The sequence below is a fragment of the Lonchura striata genome, chromosome 3, assembly GCF_050655825.1.
Source record: "Lonchura striata isolate lonStrDom1 chromosome 3, ASM5065582v1, whole genome shotgun sequence".
Lineage (NCBI taxonomy): Eukaryota > Metazoa > Chordata > Aves > Passeriformes > Estrildidae > Lonchura > Lonchura striata.
Genome location: NC_140705.1, coordinates 31,335,441 through 31,356,559, shown reverse-complemented (window position 1 = coordinate 31,356,559; position 21,119 = coordinate 31,335,441). Strand labels below are relative to the sequence as shown.

Below are 21,119 nucleotides of genomic sequence, written 5' to 3'. Positions count from 1 at the left end.
ACATAAAAAAGTATTACCAGAACAATACAAACAACCACAATAAAGGTCTTGAAAGTGTTTCTGATCTAAATCTCCTTTGCAATAATCAATAGTTCTGGAGTCTGTCACTTTTACACCCAAGTTTCCAAATACTGAAGCCTGCCTCTTCCCCTCCTCTTCATTCATGAAATACAAGACAGATACTTTTAAAAGCCAATAACAGAAACAACTATTATTTTAATATAAAAGTAGATTTCACAAGTTCCACAACTTAAAAAACAGGAAGAGAACAGGCAAAACAGAGGAAGGAGATTCAATGTCAAAAACAGTTGTAGCCAAAAACCAGAAAATATAACCTATATATATCCTATATGTTTGTTTTTAAAATATTGTAATGAAGACAAATTACTGGATAATAAGTATTTTGTTGGTAATACCTTGCATAATATAAATATCACATATTTTTGTGCAAATTAATGTATTACATGGCATTATATCAAGATTTGAGTCTCCTGAAAGATGTTTTCAGTTTGCACACATGTGCATCAAATCATGCTGATAGCAAATTAGTATTCCTGAAGCTCAGTGCGTGTGGGTTACTGTTTGTAGCACTTGTCTTTCTCAGTGCTCTGAGCACTGCAGCTCAGATTACTATTCTTGTTATAACAGAAGATGGCACACATCTGAAACACAGGAGGGCCTTGTCAACAAACTCACCAGAAACTGGTTTTATTGGAAAGTTAAGCACTGGGCTGCAAATGGGTCACATATGTCCCATACACCTACCTCTGATTACAAGGACATTAATCAACAGCAAAAGGGCAAAGCAAACAGCTGCAGGCAGTAACATCACCACTAACAGCTAAATTTTGAAGACCCATCTGACAAAAATTTGGCTATAGCTGAAGAACACTTTAGCTTTAGTTATAAGATTTTGCTTTTTTCAGCACAGCATTTCCTAATATACATAAAATTTTAAAACCTTTGAATTCTCTTAATTTTTAGGTAATATCTTTGGAACAAGATTAATCTACAATGCCCTTTGAGACACTTCTTACCTAATACCAAACACATGTGAGTGTGTTGATGGGCTGCAGCTTTAAAGAAAATTCTGACAGAAAGAAGAACTGAAAAACAAGCATGGCTACTCAGAAGGTAGCGATGTCATAGTACTTTATCATGACTGCTGGCAAATACATTACAGATTACAGATTAGGTAATTTATTTATTACTGATTGTGTGAAATGTATTTCTGGAACAATCCTTCTGCCCCAGTATTTTTTAAATCAAAACTGGAAACTCAGTATGAATATTTATTCATAAATTCAATGCATTATTTTTTTAGATAGTTTTCCTTAAAAATTCAAACACATAGAATTACTTTAAGGAAGAATTAGAGGAAATAAAAGGCAGAACTCAAACTCATCATTATGAGAACCTGTACTATCAAAACCAATGCTCACAACATTCTAAAAAGTTTTAAAAAAGCTGTAACATCATTTTAGATTTGAAAAATATAAACACTGCAGTAAGGGTGTGCAAGCTGTTGCATCATGTGTCATAACTATCTTTCATTAGTATTTCACAACAGTAAGTCTTGTTTTGAACATAATTACCCCTAGAAAAATTATCTTCTATAAGATGTGTAAAATATTTAAAACTTAAATGATATTTAAGAGAAACAATATTGAAAGTATATGTCATTTAATTGAAAGAAAACAATAAAGCAAATCATATGGCAGATATAGAGTACTAAAATTTCTTTTAAAATGTAGTTCACAATTCAAGGTCTCTGTATATTTCTAACTTACAACTTTTCTTCTAAGAACCATACATTTGTATTACATCTTTGATATGCAAAATCTTTGATATGCAAAATATATTGATCTTATTAAGATGATAAATTCATTATTTATCATATAAAGCTAAATAATGCTTTTACAATAAATCAAAATAACACTAGCATTATCTACCCCCATCTGAATATTATGTTAGCTACATAAGACTCCTGTTTACAGCTATTATTTTAAAACAGCCAAACACTTGCAAGAATAGAGAAACTGTAGCAAAAAAAAACCCAAACGTATATCTTTCCTCTCCCACAATAGAGAACTCATACACTCACAGTGCACAGGTAACACCCAAACCCAAGTCACAAAAAAACAGCTCCAAGACGACTGAGGCTTCCCAACACACTTTTGTGTGGTTAGCAATTCAAAGTCAGGCTTGAAATTACTTTGAATTAGAAAGAAAAGCAAAGACAACTTTAAAGACTATTTCATTTGAGATTTCAGCTAAAAAAGATTTTAAAAAATAATGCTTTCTTGGAGACAGTGACAGCCCTTCCACAAGAGGGCAGCAACTTTAGGTACCTTCTACTACTTTCCTTTCCTGAAAAACTCACAAAGAGAAAGGGAGAGCACACCATTATGAAGTTTTTACAGACTAGAAAACAAAGTTGCCCTTCTGGGCACAGTGTTTTGCTGCCTGAACAGCTGCAGAGTCATTAATACCTTCTCCAGTAAAATATTTAGTATACTGAGCCATTTAATTGAATCAAACGTTGTATCTACCTTTAAAAGGACTCTCTGGAAAAAAAAAAAAAATCTTAGAACAGATTTAAGAACATACAGCACTTCTAAACAAATGCATTCTTGACCAAAACTAAGTCTTCCATTTCAATGAGAATAATTGAGGGATCAAACAGCTGAGCTGATCATGATGCAAGATTACCTATATACTGTGTCTAATAGTTAGAAAAAACAATGCTCAGAGGTGAAACAATTTCAGGCATCTTGTTCATGTCCTAGATTATAAGAACTTCTAATACCTTTAAGTACAAGGGAAGTAGACAAGTATTGGATAAAAAGCAATCTCAGGAAGTATTAAAGCACCAAACAGCAAAACACTGATTATAGGAGCAAGAAAGATCAAGCTTTTTCTGCAACACACTGGACTGAAATACTCAGGTAGTCTGGACTGTGCAGCATCATGAACTTTTGACACATTTTAACTGCTAGATGCCACAATATTCTTGAGTAAGCATGTTTTGCCCAGACAGGATGGTGTCACTGATTTCATATTTTCAGCAAACATTCATTATTACTGCTGTGTTCTCTTGCTGAAGGAATTGGACCTTAGTGTCTTCACACCAGCCTAATAGACAGACCTTTATGAAATTCTCCAGACAAAGTGACATTTTCACTTAAAATTTTTTCTCTAGGAAAACAAAAAACAGAAACGTGGTGGGGGGAATGAGGGGAAGGGGCAGGTCCATAATTTCTGTCTATGCCAGAAAGCAAATAAACATAAAGAAACCTCTGGATCTGGGAATTTGGGAGGGAGAGCTACCTACAATTTGGTACAAGCCACATGAAAAAGGCTGCAGCAGCTCCTACAGCTCCTAATTCTTCTGAGGTTCAGGGCTTACACAAGCGCTGTGCTTAATGCATAGCCTGACTCTTTGAGAGTCTGCCTTATTCAGCCTTTCCACTGCTTCTGTATGCATTATTTGGAGATGCATCACTGCAGGTAGGCTGTTGGTTTCTACATCATTACACAAAAAGAGAGGAAAGCACAATAAGATTGAAGCACAAAGCTGCTGAGGTGAGATTTACCTTCAGCACATGTTAGAGGAAGAGTAGAGTACAAAAGCCAAAGGCTGAAAAGAGAAGAAGCAGCACAGGGAACAGGGTTTTCAGAACACAGGTCAGAAACCCCATTTGGCCCAGAAAGTCAGGAGCTGCTGCTGCACTTATCAAGACAGTAATGATTAAAGCTAAATTTAGCAGCTCCTGCCTACATCATCTTCCCCTACTAGGACAACAACAAAAAGCAGGCAAAGAAAAAGGAACATATCCAGTACTACTGAATGAAGAAGCAGCAGGTGACCCCATGAGAAAATTAGGATCACACCAGCATGGAACTCAAACCTTTTCTTCTATGCCATAAAGTGACACTAAGTGGCTGATGAGTATCTATTTGATACTTCTTTTAAGAAGTAACAAAAGGCAGTAAAACAGAAAGGCTTGATTTTCTGAATTTGAAATAAATATAGAAAATCTTAAATTCAGAAAGAACTGCGCTATTTAGATCATTATTAGTTAAATGCTATATATACTTTTAAACAATTAAACCTGGTATCAAGCTCATACTGCCAAAAGTCACCTACACAGATAGCATATTTACAAAAACTCAACAACTTCTTTACTATCAAGAAAACATTTCCACTAACATATTAATTCAAGCTATATATGAAGAAAAATAAATGTTTGGTATTTCATACTGCTAACAAAATTAACAGCAGTCAACCACATGCAAAACAAGTGAGAAATTAGCCCAAAATGAACAATAAAAACCCAGTGTGTCAGGTTTTGCTGTACATTTTCTGTTAACTGCTCAAATATATGCACTTCATGAACAAAATATACACAGTAATGCAATAAAAACCTTAAGTGCAATTCAAACCAGGCTGAGATGATGGAGTGAGAGCTGTTAAACAGCCCACTAAGAGCTTCAGAATCATTTTACGAAGATGCTTCAGAACCATGCTACTACACAAAGTTCACTGATCTACAAAAAGACTTAGCACTGAATTCTTAAAATTCAGAGAATATTTATGCAATGATGCATTGGATATACAAATAAATTTCCAGTGGAGAATTACCAAAAATTCACAGTAACACAGCATTTCTTAGAAATGGATGTAAAGGTCCTTTTTCAATAAAAGCGAGTAAGTGAACCATAAAAACAGAAGTAAAAATAATCAACACCTATCACATATGAGTAGATATGATTGGATTGAATATTCTTTAACTAGCATTAATATAGCATTCAATCAGTTAATTTTCTTAATGCTTATTGCCATGCTCATTTGATCAACAGTAAGCTTACCTTTCCTTTCGGTCCAGATTGCTTAAAATATGAAAAAAGAAAAAAACACATAAGATGTAAAGCCCCACATGTGTTGCACATCACTAAATGCAAAAGTTATTAAAAAAATGGTAACTGTTTCATCGTCTTTCACTCATCAGTCTAATTTTCAAACAAGCATTATAATTTTTTCACCACATTTTTATCAAAGAAATTAGAAATGCACAAACACTACTTCAGAGACAGCAACAGTCAGTGGTCTAAATATTACATTGACTTGACTCTTTTTTCAATTAGTAGAATTTTATTAACTCTGAGCTTAACCTGGTCATCTCAATTCACTTACAATGCAGAAGCCTTTAAGATAGAATTCTAATACACTAATTATAATCAAGTCTCATTTCCAATCACAGAACCATTAAGGTTGGAAAAGACTTCTAAGACAGAGGTCAACCACTAAATTCCTGACTGCCATGCAAAAGAGAAAAAAATTATGTAAGAACTTGTTTCCAACTAATAAAAAGTATGTGTTTAAACTGAGAAACAAATTTCAGCAACAGTCCTTAAATATTTAAGAAACTACATGGAAAGGCTAGAGAAGGATAAATGGAAACCTTCTTCTGAGGTTTAGGCAAAAAAAAAAAAAATCTCCCAAAAGAACCTAGGAACTAGGGCCACTAGTTTACAAGCATCTCCATTAACATGAGTTAACACAGAAATGAATGTAGTTGATACTCACAATTCTGGTCCTTTGTACACCAAGACTGATATAATAATAAATCTAACTAAGCTTAGCACAGACAATTTGAAAATAGCATCTACATATCTTTTGTCTTCTCAAATTTTGCAGTATGGAATACCATAAGCTTTTAATCTATGTGACTGTTCCTCCCAAACATCAAAAGCCTAACAAATCTCCAACATACATGCATTACATTAACTGTATTCTAAAAGAGAACAAATTCAAATTGTTTCCTGTTTTACTTCAGCCAAACTAAACAGTGTAATGATACTGTACAGTAATAAGAACTCATCCTCCTTTCCTTTTCACGAATAGTACACTCACAAGAACAGAGCAAAGTAATTCTCTTGTCACTCAGAAAACAGCAGAAGTGGAAGCAAAGCAGGTAAGAACACAGTCCTGATAATCCTACAGAATGTAGTATGAAAGCACATTCCATCTCCATAGTGCTCTGGGAAGAGAGTAAAAGGACTTCAAAACTGAATGTGACCATGGTAATTTAAAACTGGAGTGGTAGGTAATGAGCCAGTGCTGTCTGAAGATGGAGAAAAATTGCTCCTAGGTGGAGCTAGCCTTTACTAACAATAAGCACTGCTTTTGTGCAGGTCACACACCAGTTAATCAATACAATCAGATCCAAACCATGTCTATGTAGAGCCATATCCTGCATCTTTGCATCCTTGGCACAGTTAGTATGTAACTTGGATTGACTGCTTACAGGTGCCTCAAAGAGTCACCCTGTTAAGGAACACATACCTAATGCTAAGGAAACTTAACAGCAGGAAAAAAATTCCCAGAATGCCTGATACTACACACTGTCATTACATCAGATTCCTTATTTCTTTAAAATCCCTCACCAATATAATTAATTTAAAGAAATTCTCACTTTTATACCTCAGGAAGATTAAGAGATTAGAATTCTGGATTGATGACTGTTCCTACCAACTGCTTCATGCAGCTCATGCATAAGATTTGTTAAACATGCAGTATGTACACGCTATTTCAATGCCAAGTCTGGAAGAACAGTCAGTCAATAGCATAAGACAGACTATGCATCCATTAAATGAAGCAAAATAGTCCGAACCAACTACAACACTAGAGCAAGCTATATCTGAAAATCTGTTGTATCAGAGATTAACAAATTTTAATTTAATCCCCAGATTCCACTGGAAAAAAACATGAATGTTTATCATAATATTATTTTGAAATAACAAATTTTGTTATGCTAGAAACTTGCATTTTACATATATGAGTGCAACAGATAGACAGACTTTAAATTAACATGCATGTGCAAAAAAAATTGCAAGAGATAAGAAATGAAGTACAATTCATACACAAATTCAACTTGATAGATTATAACTGAGTTCATAATCAGCTTGCTCCATGTGACACCATCACCACCCAAAGAACCCAGTGTAAGTAACAGAATCTGTTACATCAGTGCCAGAGACTAAAATTGCTCAACTTATTTAATAATGTTTTATTTTTTATTATATTTTCAAGAACCTACCACTGATTTTAAGAACAACATATCAGATTAGATAAAATTATTTTCCCTATGTTGTTACTGATCATCACACCACAATTACAAATGCAAAAAATTAACAGAACACAACTTTATGTCGCCTACAAATTAGCATAGGAAAACAAGACCAAACAATTAAGAGCTCAGTTTCCATGCTGTCAGCTTTTCTGTCTTGATATATATCTTGAATTTTATTCTTAGTCTGCCACTCAATTTTTCTGCAAATAGTCCTTTTTGAAGAATCACCATCAGCATTTACTTTTAAACTCAACTATTGCATAATGTCAGCACAGACTAGCCAAAAAAGGGTATCAAAAATTCTTACACAAGTAAAAATGTAAGACAAAATATACTACCCAGTTTATATTGTTTGGAATTTCATATTATGGTCAGTTTTAAATAGTCCTATTTTAGTTGGCTTTTTTCTGACTATTGCCTTCTCACTCAGAAACATATGTTTTTAACATCAAGTACCCCTGAAATCTCTCTTATTTATTAAAAAAAAAAAAAAAGTCTATCAGGAAGCCACATTTTATTAGTTTTCAATTCTCTAACTCAGAAACATATTTAGAAGCTTTTAGAAGGCAGTCAGTTGAGTCAGAAGCTACTGGAATTAAACATCATTGCGAAGTTCCTATGTAAAGATCACCCTCAGTCAATTAGATCATGCTGGTTCTGATATCCTCAGTAACAAAGCACTGCTGGGACTGTTATGACTATTTCCTGCCTTTAAAACTCCAAAGATATTACTAGCATAAGAGTTAATTGTCTGTTGCTAATGTAGATGGAACTACAATAACAATGCTAAGAGAAAACATTTCTAACACTGAAGAAGACTACTATCCAATTACTTCACACAATATTTAGCTTGCCTATGTTATGCATTAGTTTTCTTTCTGTGTCTCTCACATGCCAAGTCACTACCTTTTTTTCTTCACATTACATTGTAAGCTTATAAAGAAGTAAATCCCACAGGCAAGAAAGGCATGCAGGCAAATCTAACATCCACTGAAGATTAAGAACCTCTGGAGCAGGTTGAAGAAACCTATGGCACTGAACTTGCTAAGATGAATCCATTTTGACTGGCAGTTTGAAGTACCATTTCACAACAAAGCTTAATCAAGTGCATGAGTATTATCAAGTCAACAATCAGAGCAGTCTTATATGATTTTGCTTACTTCCAATTACTTCCATTAGTACTGCAAATCAAAATTTTATCCTTCAGAATAACAAAATAAAAAAAAAAACACACAAAGAAACAACTTTTCCCCCACAAATAAAAACAAGCAAGCACAAACACATACAAACAAACAAAACTCACTAGAAAGGTAAGAGCACGAATGCTTAGACATGGCCCACATTTTCCTCAATGGGCCACTGAACAAAAATATTCTAAAAAGGACTTCATGCAAGCAAAAGCAAAGCTGATTCAGCCTAAACCACACTGATAACATCTACCCCATCTTTCAGCTTAACTCATGGTAAAAAATGCCAATCATTTTTAGTCATCAGCCTGATGGCAAGAAATGTAAAGTATTGAAATGAGAGATACCTACTACTGCACTGCTATTACTAAGGGGAAGGAAATGTCTATCCTATATACCATATATATACACACTTCTATAGCATTTCCAGACTACAGTGCTGTTTGAAAAAGAAAGAGGCAGCAACCTAAGTCCCCAAGGACAGGATAAGACAGAAACTCCCCTGTGAGGAAAGGCTGCAAGAGTTGGGGTTGTTAGCCTGGAGAAATGAAGGCTCCAGGGAGACCTTATGGTGGCCGTCAGTACTTGAAGGGGGTCTAAAATATAGATGGGGACAAACAGTTTAGCAGGGCCTGTTGCAACAGGACAAGGGGCAATGGTTTGAAACTAAAAGAGGGTAGATCCAGACTAGATAGAAGAAGTGTTTTACAAGGAGGTGGTGAAACACTGAAACAGGCTGACCAGAGTGGTAGCTGCCCCACTGCTGCAAACATTCAAGGTCAGGTGGAATGGGGCTCTGAGCAACCTGATCTAGTTGAAGATTTCCCTGCTTATGGCAGGGGGACTGGACTAGATAAACAAATTCTATACTTAAAAGCAGAGAAGAAAAAAGGTGGCAGAAGAAAGAAGCTACAAAATGCAGACAGGATAATGCAGACACCATCACGAAGGATGGTGGAAATCCATAGAATTCATACACAAAGAGACCTCTGAAACCTTCAAAGAAAATTCCTTAAAACAGTTGCTATGTCATATATTTGTGAAACACGTTAGGTGTATAAAACCTAGAACCAACCCTGCAATTTAGAGAATTTTGACAGGGTTTGAAGTTTCAAACCAATGAAGTTCAATTCAGCATAATTCAGTAGGCTTCCCTGGTTTCCAGTCATCCTTTCGAAAAATCATTTACATAGGTGCAAAACTTTGCTTCTGTTAGATGTTCAAATTTACATGTTTTACACTATATTTACAGACCATAGACAATCTTCAGATTTAAGATGTAATGTTTATATGGATCTTACACAAGCTGGAGTTGCTGCGACTTATATTTGCTTATCATGTTGTCAACTATATGAATTTCTGCTGCAAACTATGTTTGTCTACTTCCAAAGCATTTTCTCAAAATATTTATATTAGCAGGTGCTTCCTATTACTGCCATTGTTCTTTAAAATGACTAAATTCTACTATTATATTATAGGAATTCCTAAATGGTTTTATGAAACTTTAGTAATTAAGGTCAAAGCTCATAATCAAGAACGCAAATGTGATTACTTACATTTTCTTAAAACACTTCATAGCATAAGGAAAATAATTTCATACAAAATCAGGAAGAATTTTTACAATTGAAACATCTGCAGAAACAAATGTAATTAGTCTTACCTTTGGGCCGCTGTTTTTACTACAGTTGTTTGTGCATGTGCGTGTTGAAAACGTCTGCCATGTACCACAGTTACAGGACCAGATATATTCTGAGCATTTTCACTGCAAAAATATAGAAAATGTTTAAGAAAAGACTCTGGTGTATTTGTGTGGTCTTAGGTAGAACATGTGGTGTCCTAATTTTACAAGACCAGCCACACAACACCAAGTATTATAGTATTTCTGAACCAATAATAACGCTGTTAGGATCATTTTACAGTCATATAAACATTCAGCCTTATAATAAAATGGACATATAAGAATATGCACAATTTTTTTTCCTGGAAGAAAAGGTTAAGATTTTTTTATTCAAGCCTGTATTGCAAAAAGACACTGCCTTTTTAATGACTAATTTTATAGAACTAATTTTATACTTTCATCTCTCATTTTATTAAGGCATAATATTCACTTCTTTAATATGACCGAAGGGGCAAAATGTGAACAGACTGAATTAAGTAATGTCCCTTATAAGAGAAAGTGAACACAGCAAATTTATGGATGCAAGATGACTTGAAACTGAAAAAATCAATTTCGAAAAGAAAAAAACGAAGGCTTCTCAAATACTCATATCTCAAGAGAACTCTTATTCACCGATGTATCTTAGCATTCCTTGGGTTTCTTCATTTATTACTTTTTGACTTTTATCTCATTATTATGTAGAACCAGTAATTATGGACAGAAGATTTCTTACCATTACTCTCTGTAGTAAAAGCTGACATTAAGATACAGAAGATCAATAATACAGTGCTCCTTCAGAGATCATTAAACCCAAAGAATGAACCTGCATGCTGCTGTGACAGGACACACAGTACTATGCTTAAAATGTTCAAAAATCACACAACTTTTAATAGACAGCATGTTGATGATGCAAACTGTTTCAAACTATGGAAATACAGTGTTTAAAATGTGCTTTTCAAATTGCTTGGAATACAAAATTGTACTTTTCAAATTGCTTGGAAAGTTTAATTGCACTAGAGAAAATTAAATGAAAAATCATTCCTATTAATAATATTTCTCAGAAATATTATCTTGCCATTTGTCCTGTTAGGAACAATGAAAAGAAATCCAAAGTACCACAATTCAAAAAAAAACTGACAACCAATTTCTAATCCCTCCTATACATTCCCCCAAAAGAAGAAAATTATTAACTGTTACTATGCTTTTTAATTTTTAGTTTAGCATTACAAACTCTTTTGGTAGCCTTACATAAGTCAAGATCAGAAGGTTTCAGAGCATTTCTGACTGCACCTAACTTAACCATGAACATAACAGAACAAGACTTATCGTAAAGGGTTAAATACTGTTTCCTAGAATATGAAATTTAAAAACATCATAAGCCATCTGAGTTAACAGTCCAACATCCTGAAAACCAATAGCATCCATTCAACCAACAACCTCCTGAAAGTAAACAAGCTGATCTCACATACTTCTAAGTCAAGCTAAGCAACTCCAGCTAGTCAGTCATTGTCCAGATCAATCTATAGACAACCTTCTGTCTAATTCGCCACTTCAGAAATAAAAAGCTGACAGCTATTTGCCCTAAATACTTTAGAATGTCTCAAATCCTCTTTGGCTTCCCATTTCATGTCTTTGGAAAAGATATTAGGAAAAAAAAAAAGCAAAACAGAAGCAGAGCACAGGAATGCCCTCTCAAATACTTAAGACCCAAGGACTTCAAACAAGCAAGCAAGCAAGCCTGTGTCTCCTGTTTTACCATTGTGTTTGCTGGATCTGACCTTTGCCAAACTATCACGATTGTGAAACTCTGTCTTGTGCCCCCACAGCAGAAAAAAACTGTTAAGCAACACTTTTGCTTTTTGCCTTACTCGTGTAGTGAAAACTCCAGTAGGTGCCGGAATAGAGTATCACAGACTGCTCAGGGATGAGATCTGAGTCAAAGCAGACTGTTCTAGATGGCACACTTAAATGGTTCCTATGGTGTCAAACATTCTTCCAATTAGGACAGCTCTAAAACACAATCTGCTCTATAATCCTGTTCTCTGAATGAAACATACCCAACACAGAAGAAACACCAGAAAATACAGTAATAAAGTTCTAACAAGTTGCAAAAAGGCACATCAGAACTGATGTTTTCAAGTTTCAGCATAATTTCTTGAAAATTACTATAACACACTAAAAGCAGGGTGATGTAATGGTCAGAAAGTTCCTTGAAAGAAGAAATGTTCTAAGAAGAACTTACAGTATTTTAACAATAAATTTTCCATTACTGTTAGCTCAGAAACCACAGAATTATTTGAAACCTAGGCTCTGACAAAAAAAATGTTTTTACTATCACATGCTATCAGCTGATCCTAGGAAATTCTTAAGACCACATATTCAACAGATAAAACAAACAAAAAAAAATCTTGTACTGGTCCAATGGATGGAGCAAGAAGTAGACAAAGAACATTTCAAAAACACACAACTACAGACTACACGAATTCTGCTGTTCATCAAATAATGTTTTTAACAAAACATTATGAAAGAAAATCTAAAAGGACCTTAATACAAGTTGTTGAAAGCTACAGAAGATAAAGCTATTTAAAGTTAGACCTCATGATTGCAAAAGTACAACTGAAACCAATTAGGTTAATAGTTTGATACTGGATTTGCTCAACCAGGTAACAGATCATGACCTTTTGCTTGGTTTAAATTTCTCTGACAACTACAGCAAATATTTCTTCTCACTGTCTTTGCATATCCCTCCTTCGTATCTCTTACTCTATGAATTTTAGGGACTATTCTACCAGAATTATACTCATACGAGTCAAGCCCCATTGATCTGTAACTTTTAGTCCTTATTCTACAGATTACATGAAAAAAAAGACTCCAACATTGTGATAAAAATCACTATGAACATATAAAGAATATCATGTATCTGATCTTCTTGTATTTAATCTAGCAGTTTAACTGCATGATCAATTTTTAGAATCTTCTCTAGCTGAAGACTCTGAATATTGAAAGAGTAACTATTAAGTCTCTTTCATTCTGTATATCAAAGTGAACAAACCAGCAATCATCACTAAAGTGACTAGATCCCAAACCTTTACTGATACATGTTATGAAAGGTACAACAATATCCCAATGTCATTAAATCAAGATAATCACTTGGAGCTTAACCACAAAATGCAGTGACCAAAATGTGAAAAGCAGTCACAGGGGCCTGTACACATCCATTATTCATAACCAAGTCCTTTATTAATGACAGTTTCTTAAGAAGAGGGTGGACACTTATGTTTTTCATTTAAATTCAATATGCAGCTCAGTACTAGACAAAATGTGGCTGGCCATTTACATGCAACAGCTTTTACTTTTTTAGTTGAATTTTATAAATCCTACTAGGTCTTAGGTTTATATTGTATTGTTTGTCAATAGAAGACAGTTTCAATCCAGGCAACAGAATGTCTGAACTACATGTGTAGACCATCTGAAAAAACCTCAGAAACTACCCACCTTAATAAAAACATGTATGTATAATATGTATAAACATACATGTACAGTCAGGTATGACTGCTTTAACAAAAAGAAATTACATGGTAAGGTTGGATTTCACTACAAATTCCATAGCCAGACAAAGGAAAATTCTAGCTACCAGAGAATTAGAGGAATCTTATTTTAAATGTGTACTCAAAACAAAGAATAAGTATAATGTAGATGCACACATTTCTTCAGTAGTAAAACAGAGCAAAAGAGCCCTGACACACATAAAGGTAAAAGTAATACTTACAAATCTATGTTCAAGAACAGAATACTAAAGAATGAAAATGACCAGGATGATTCTGTAAGAACCAGCAAATTTGACAATGTGCAAGACAGAAATCTGGATATTATCTTACAAATCTGTTGTGTATACAAAACAAAAAATTCAAAGACAAAACATTATTTGCATAGTTAAATCAAGGACAATGAAGTACCATGCTAATTTGTGTAAACGTAAACATAACCTACAACAAAAATCCCTTTTCATTAATAAATAATTTTTTTTTAAGAAAACTTTTTTAAGTTCCACATAACAGTCCAGTAGTTTATCTTAAGAAATCAGGCTTGAAGGAAACAGCAGGAAAGAATACATATCACACAGAACTTGAAGGATTTAGTTTTTCAAGTGACAATGGTAAGATGGTCCTACGAACTAGTAGTGCTTTCAGCATGTAAGAGCTATGCTTACAGCATACCAGAGTCCTGACTGCAGAGAGGGGCCATAACATGGGGGTATGTTGTGGGCATGGCCACATTGCTATTCTGCCCCTATTTGATTCTATTCACATCAAGGCTGGGGGTGTGCTGCCAGGGGGAAGAGAAAGGACCATATCCCCAGAAATGTGCCGTTTTTATTTTTGTCTATCTCTCCTCATCAGGCTGAGTTGCTGGGAGATTAGCCCTGCAGATTGCAAGTTCCTCTGCTGCTGCCACTCACCACCTTCGCACTCCTCTGAGATGTGGTTCTGAGAAGTGGCATAGCTATGTGGGACTGAGCCCAGCAGAGTGCTCCAAAGCAGCAGCGGAACTGAGCTTGAGCTGAGCCTGAACCCAAGCCGGGTGCAGTGGAGCAGCAGTGCAGCACAGCACAGATGATCTCACTTCCAGGGTTTTGTCTGTCACCGTTTTCCATTGTTTCAGGCTCAGGGATCAGAAGAGCCAGCTGTGAGAAGTGACCAATATCTTGTTGTCTTTCCTGCACCAGCTACACAGAACCAAGTCAAAGTGGCAAACACCTTTTGTGCAAAAGCACCTTCCTTTATTTTTTAATGCTTTTGTTATTAATATTGCTGCTGTCACTGTTTGCTTTCAGTAAATGGTTATCTCAACCCATTGTCTCTGGCTTTGTACCTCTCTTACCAGAAGGGGCAAGAAGGGAAGCATCTTATTTGGAGTTTAGTTTCCAGATGGTGATAAACCACCACAAATGAGGACAAAGACATTGCTCATGTAGCTACATATACGTTGCATATTTGATGACCAGCCCATCTATAGCTGGGGTATCTTACAAACTTTTCCTTCCTGCAAATGTTACCAACCTTTAAAGTGAGCGCACTTTAGCAATATGAAACACTCCCTGAGAAAGTCAAGTGAATATATCACTTTTTATTATATACTAAATAAAAAAAAAACAATCTCTTACAAGCTAGGGAAGACAGTAACAAGCAAGTACAATACTGAATGCTTAAAAACTGTTCCTGTCTGAATGCAAGTGACAGTCTCAAGCTATCCTGTACAAGTATGGCTATTTGCTGAATGCTTTAAAAAAAGTCTGTGAATCCAAAATCAAATTATATCTTGCAGTAACAGAAAACCCATCCTGAGTCAACCTTGGCAATTCAGCATCATAGAAAGAAGTGAAACTGGATGGGGATGTAAAAACTATTTTCCTACCTGCTATCACTGTATAGAGGCAACAATAACACATGCAGGCAACATGGGTAAGGTACTAACAAATATGCCACTGAATGCTCTAAATCCATTTTAACAATCTTCTGGTATCTTACTAATGTTGTGTTAAACATTTTGTAAGAGGAAAGACCCTAACAATCTAGGTTTCCCTCTTTACTCAGAAGCACAGTACAGTACAGCTTCTTAAAATGCAGAGCACACAATGTAAATGGACTAGAAGTTCTGTTTATCATGTATTGATTTGTATCAATGATCAAAGCAAGGACACACAAATTAAATGCATTACCTCAGTTTCTTGCTATTTCCCATCATGTTGAGGCCGATTGCATTCCCTTTTAAAAGTTTGAAACCTCCAGCTTTGCCTCGCCTTGCATAAGCTTTTATGGCATCGCTGCTGGTGCTGATAGTTCCAGGACGACAACGAATTGACTGTCACAGCAGAATTCACATATATTAAAATAATTGTTGAATTGTGTAGAAGTTAGAAAGATAAAATTAATGCAAAATATTAATATAAGTATTACTTTGGCTTAATCTTCAAACAGCTTTTATCCCAAATTTCATGGAAAATATACACTGTCTACACCTATACTACATCTTACTCAACAAAGTACAATATATATATTTTATATTTAGTACAGTATTTATGACAATTGTCTAAACTTAGAATTAGCTACTCTTGCTCATATTTTTCAGATACTATAGAGATCAAGAGGGGAACAAAAACTTTAAGGGTAGACAGATAAACAGCTTGAGCATATGTTCCTAACACACAACAGAAACTCATTTCTTTACACTGCAATAGTGCTTAAGATCCTAAAAAGCTTTAAAGATACATTTTCACCATGAGATAAACCAATTATTTACCTTTTTTTCTTCATTGGGACTGAAAGACCCATCACTGTCATCTAAACTGAGCAGATTTGCCTCACTAGACAGGTGTGGGAGAGAAAAGCACATACACTGTAATCCAACAGAGCACACACGAGCATTTTAAATGCAAAACGCTTTTTTATCCCCTTCCCTCTACATTTAAATAAATCATATACACATTATATAAATATGCATAAAACAACAGGAACATTAAATGAGCAACAGAATGATCAGATGCATAATGTGAACCTGAACTTAAAGAGTATACATCAAATTATTTTGCAAAATGCAAAACTAAAAGAATTAATTCAAAACAGACAATGCTACTGAACCTTCAATATGGTTACAACAATATTACTGACACTATAAAAGATTCTACACTCTCTGCATAAATTGATTCCAAAACTTCATCAACCTATAAAACATGATCTTACTTTGCTTATGACTATCAATGTTCAAGTATGTAGTTTAAAATTGCAGACTTCATAGCACTTTATGAGAAGAACTTAATGTAACTACATTTTACCCCACAGCAATTACTACCAAAGTATGCGTTCCTAAAAATAACATATTCAGTTTGAGTTTGGTTCTTCTGCTTACTAAAATGTGTTTTTTTAGCACTTTCAATATATGGAATCCCCAACCATCAGAATGGGAAAAAGACAAAAAGCACCTCTCCAATACCATTTTTTCCAGTAACAGGCAGTTTTCCTCAAACAATCTTAACTATTTAAATTTAAACCCCAATCACACATTTCATACTGACAGCAGCTAGATTAGTCTAACGTATTCTTGCTTGCAGGAGAAGCAACCTGCAGAGAATTCCATCTCATCAATCCTCATAAGGTTACTCCTATGTTGGTGACAAAAAAAATACAACTTTTGGCCAACTTGTAATTGCACGGTTTGAAAAGCTTTAATCAAGATCATTCAGTCAGAAATTCCTTGAAATCAAAGCAGTTATGCCAGGTGTTAAAAGGGAAGAACTACACAAGAGAAAAACTTTCCTTAGCTGTGTCAGCTTGACATGCTGGCTTGCAATACATACAGTGACTTTAGCTCTTCATGTATAAATATGAATTACTCAGTGCCCCATCTCTCAAGTTCCTAACAACCTCTTCCATGCACAATACTTCCCTTCATGTTACAATTTATTCTTTCATCTTATGCAATACAAATATTCCTAGAGCAAATAAAAATAAAATAAAAATGTTGAGTGAGATCTACAGACTCTGAAACTTTAGGAGATAAGACTGTGCATACAGTTGATTTTGAAAAGGGAAGAATGATGTAAATGTGAACATATAGCCAGTGGCACTGTTTTCTTTTCATTTACAGAGCACCCTGATTCTAGGTGCTCAATGGTAAAACAAACAGTGTAGTAGGTTAATCACTGATTTCAAACAAAGGCAGTTATACTTCTGTACAAACTACAGAAGTACAGTTGTACTTCTGTACAAACTACACATGGATATTAAAATTTTTACATCCTGTAACATTTTTTTAAAATTCTCTTTCAGAACAAATCATCCTTTCAAGGGAGGCTCACGGAGCCTTCTCAAACATTCATCAGTAGACACAAAGTTTAACAATTTCAGAAATTTTCCACATCCTAAAAAATAAACACAACCCTGTAGCACAGACATGAGCAGCAACCTACAGTATCTGCAGCTCTGGCATTTGCCTACAGTGCTGCCCTAGTCACATCACTTCACCTCTAGAAATGTGTCTGTTCTTTAGCTTCAGGTCATTCAAAAATGATGGCTATTTTCAAAACACCTTTGTACTGTGTAGATATTTTTAGGATTTCAACACGCTTCAATACTGCAACCATTTTAACCAAGGGCAATTGATGGGGGAGGTGAGAGAAAGTTAACACATTGCAAATGAGCAAAACACTGTGCCAAGGCTCAAATCTAAATGAACAAGAGTAACTCTTACCATGCAAAATGAGTAGAGCAGTATTAGCAAATTGGAAGTTTTAAATGAACCAATACAATTTAGATCTTAAGGAATGTGAAGCATATGCATCAGAACCAGAAAGGTTGTTTTTTCAGAGAACAGAATACATAGCAACCAAGCAATGTCTATTTGCTCATCTATCACATGTTTCCTGCTGCCTGCTTCAATGATGCAATTTATACAGGCAGGAAAAAACCAAAAGCAACCCAAACCAAACACTATACCACTCCCCTGACATACCAGTCAGCAATATTTTTAACATCCCGAAATGAAACCTTGGTTGTCTTGCTGGATGTCTCTACACTCCCTCACTTTTAACCGGGGAACCATGGGTTTCCTGGTTATTGTCACATTGTAACATAACTTTTCAATACATTCTTTAAAATTTTATAACAAATTAACTCTTTACTAATAGTAGTGGGGGGAAAATAGAAGTAATTTACCTACACAGCGTTCTTAAGGGGATTTCACAATTACACATTCTTATTTAGGTACTGAACAAGAAAAAAAATTCTGTTTACTCACCTCTAATCACTTGCCATTTATTTGATGTTTTAAAACATTAAGAACTGTGCAATAGTTAGACAGCTGAGATTAACAGGCTAATTTGCATTACTATCTACAAGCAACCCAAACTTTAAACCTCTGATGACCATCGAGGTTACACCCTAATAAGCTGCAAGCACATTTCTATCGACTGATCCAGTCACATTTCAAACATAATTGGAATTTCTTTCTGAAAACTATTACATATAAAACCAGCAGGCTGATGTATTTGCCTTCACAGCACACTGTGTTCATTCTTTGTTTTAAATTACATAGTGGTAGACAGCACACTAAAAAAGCTGCACTATCAGAGGCACAAGAGAAGTGGTAGTATAATTAACTCATTTACAGTGCCACTCCATTAAAATTAGCCGTAATTTAAAAAGTTTTCATCAATGTAAAGGCTACAGTGCTCTACTAACAGGCTCAAAAAAAGAAGTATAAAACATCTATATAATTATGGGAGAGTTTTTTGACAAAGTAATACAAATATTATAAGCAGTGGAAACAGCCCAATGTAAATATATAACACAGTACAATGGCCAATGTAAATGTATAACACAGTACAATACTCTTCCGTTTATCAACACATGGATAAAAGAGCTTTATTCCTTTAAATGGAAGGGGAAGAAAATAAAGCTTTTTGAAATAAAATTGCAGTTTAGTAAAGACACTGTAGTGCAAATATATTAGACCCATTTATTTGTATTCCCAATTTTTGATAAGGCTACTGTTATCTAAGTTGAAGGCAGAAGTCTAGACTATAAAGAAAACAGTATGACAGCCAAGAGAAATCTGGGCCCATCCATTTACAAAACCATTGTGGAGCATAATGATATATTTCAAAAACATTTACACAGATATTTCAAAGCCAGTAAATATAAATTATCCAAGACACATCAAGAGAATAAACTGTAACACCAGAAAGCATCTTGTAACATGTTCATTTCATTAATCCCATTAATCTATTACTCCAGCCAGGTTTGCTTAAATCTGCCATCCTTTCATATCTACCACTACAGAGGATTAACTTAATTTTACACCATTTATTCTGTGGTGGACTACACAGATTTCAGTGTGCTCAGCTGACCAACTGGTCTTTTCTTCTGTTGTTCTCCATAGTGTTAGATCTCCTATGGGATCTCCAATTACAAAGTCTCATGCCACTTGCTACCATCCTGAGTAGATCAATCAAATCTTTTAGAACATCAAAAATATTGCTTTTACTCTTTCAAGTTGATGGAGTATTATCTGTAAGTGTTTACCTTGGGATAAGATACTTGTTAATTACCAGTCTCAATTTCTATAACTCTTTCTCCATGCTGAGTATCAACTCTAGCATCAGTTTAAATTTATATAGTGTTGGGTGATTATTATTTCTCCAAACCTTCTTCAGTTTACAGATATTCTTTAGTCTTCTTGTGTTCATTACTTGATATCTTAACCATTATGACTCACCTCACCTACTTCCCAAGTAAGTTTTCTTTCAAAATAATCTACCTGTTCTAAAAATTGCTGTGGTAGGAGGTCATTAACCACATACTTTGTGTTCATTTCACTGAAGAAAAGATCATCCAAGCAGGCATCCAGTGCTGAGCAACATCATTACACAGGTCTCACGGGGTAATACAAGAATACAGCCACTCCTTTAAGTGCTGAGATGTTATTCTTAGGCAAGTTCAAAACAAACCTAGTGTGTGTCTGCCATTAAGAGGGAAAAACTGTGATAAAGTCAGGCACTGTAACCCCTGTGCCTCCACAACAAGCAGGAGATGCACCCAGCTGCTTGCTTCAGACTCACAGCTCTCTCCACAAAGAAACCATCTATGAGTCAAACATTGTAGTTAGTATCAGCACACTATAGCAAATACCTACTTACTGCACAATATACTCAAAATACTGGGAGGGACACAAAGCTTTATTCTGGAGCGATTATATGAATTAAAGCTGCTAATCTTTGAAATGTTCTACTAGGGGTAAAGGAAATTTAGAAATAAAAAAGAAGGAAAATTTACTATTATTTGTTTTCTAAAGATTCCCTTTTGTCAGTATTTTGCTATATGAAATAAAGATGCATCAGAAAAGCAAAAAACACAAATTATTTCAAAATGCTAAAACCTCACTATGTCTTTAAGATAAACAAATCCACGTGTTACCAAAAGTAAATACGTGGGCATCCTAAAACATGTGGCTGCTTGGAGGGAATAAAATTGCCTCAAATGGTATCAGAGAATGGGTAAGTAAAGAAGATAAGATCTGCAGTTTAAATCAATTTTCAACTACTCTTCTATTTATACTTCAGAATAAGATTCTGCATAATTCACA

General features: G+C 34.9%; 1 protein-coding gene across 14 annotated transcripts in view; it reads right to left on the bottom strand.

The window, feature by feature from the left end:
- SENP6 (SUMO specific peptidase 6) overlaps window positions 1-21,119 on the bottom strand; it is a 72,656-nt gene that overhangs the window by 31,413 nt on the left and 20,124 nt on the right. For 4 of the 14 annotated variants that reach the window (XM_085576420.1, XM_021553641.3, XM_085576421.1 and 1 more), the window contains 4 exons: window positions 16,281-16,344; window positions 15,700-15,842; window positions 9,984-10,085; window positions 4,873-4,893 (listed from right to left, as the gene is read on the bottom strand). In XM_085576420.1, the coding sequence (XP_085432546.1) occupies window positions 4,873-4,893; window positions 9,984-10,085; window positions 15,700-15,725 (149 nt within the window). In that variant the 5' untranslated portion in view covers window positions 15,726-15,842; window positions 16,281-16,344. The remainder of the gene's footprint in view (window positions 1-4,872; window positions 4,894-9,983; window positions 10,086-15,699; window positions 15,843-16,280; window positions 16,345-21,119) is intronic. The other 10 variants (XM_085576424.1, XM_085576419.1, XM_085576425.1 and 7 more) reach the window with 3 other exon arrangements.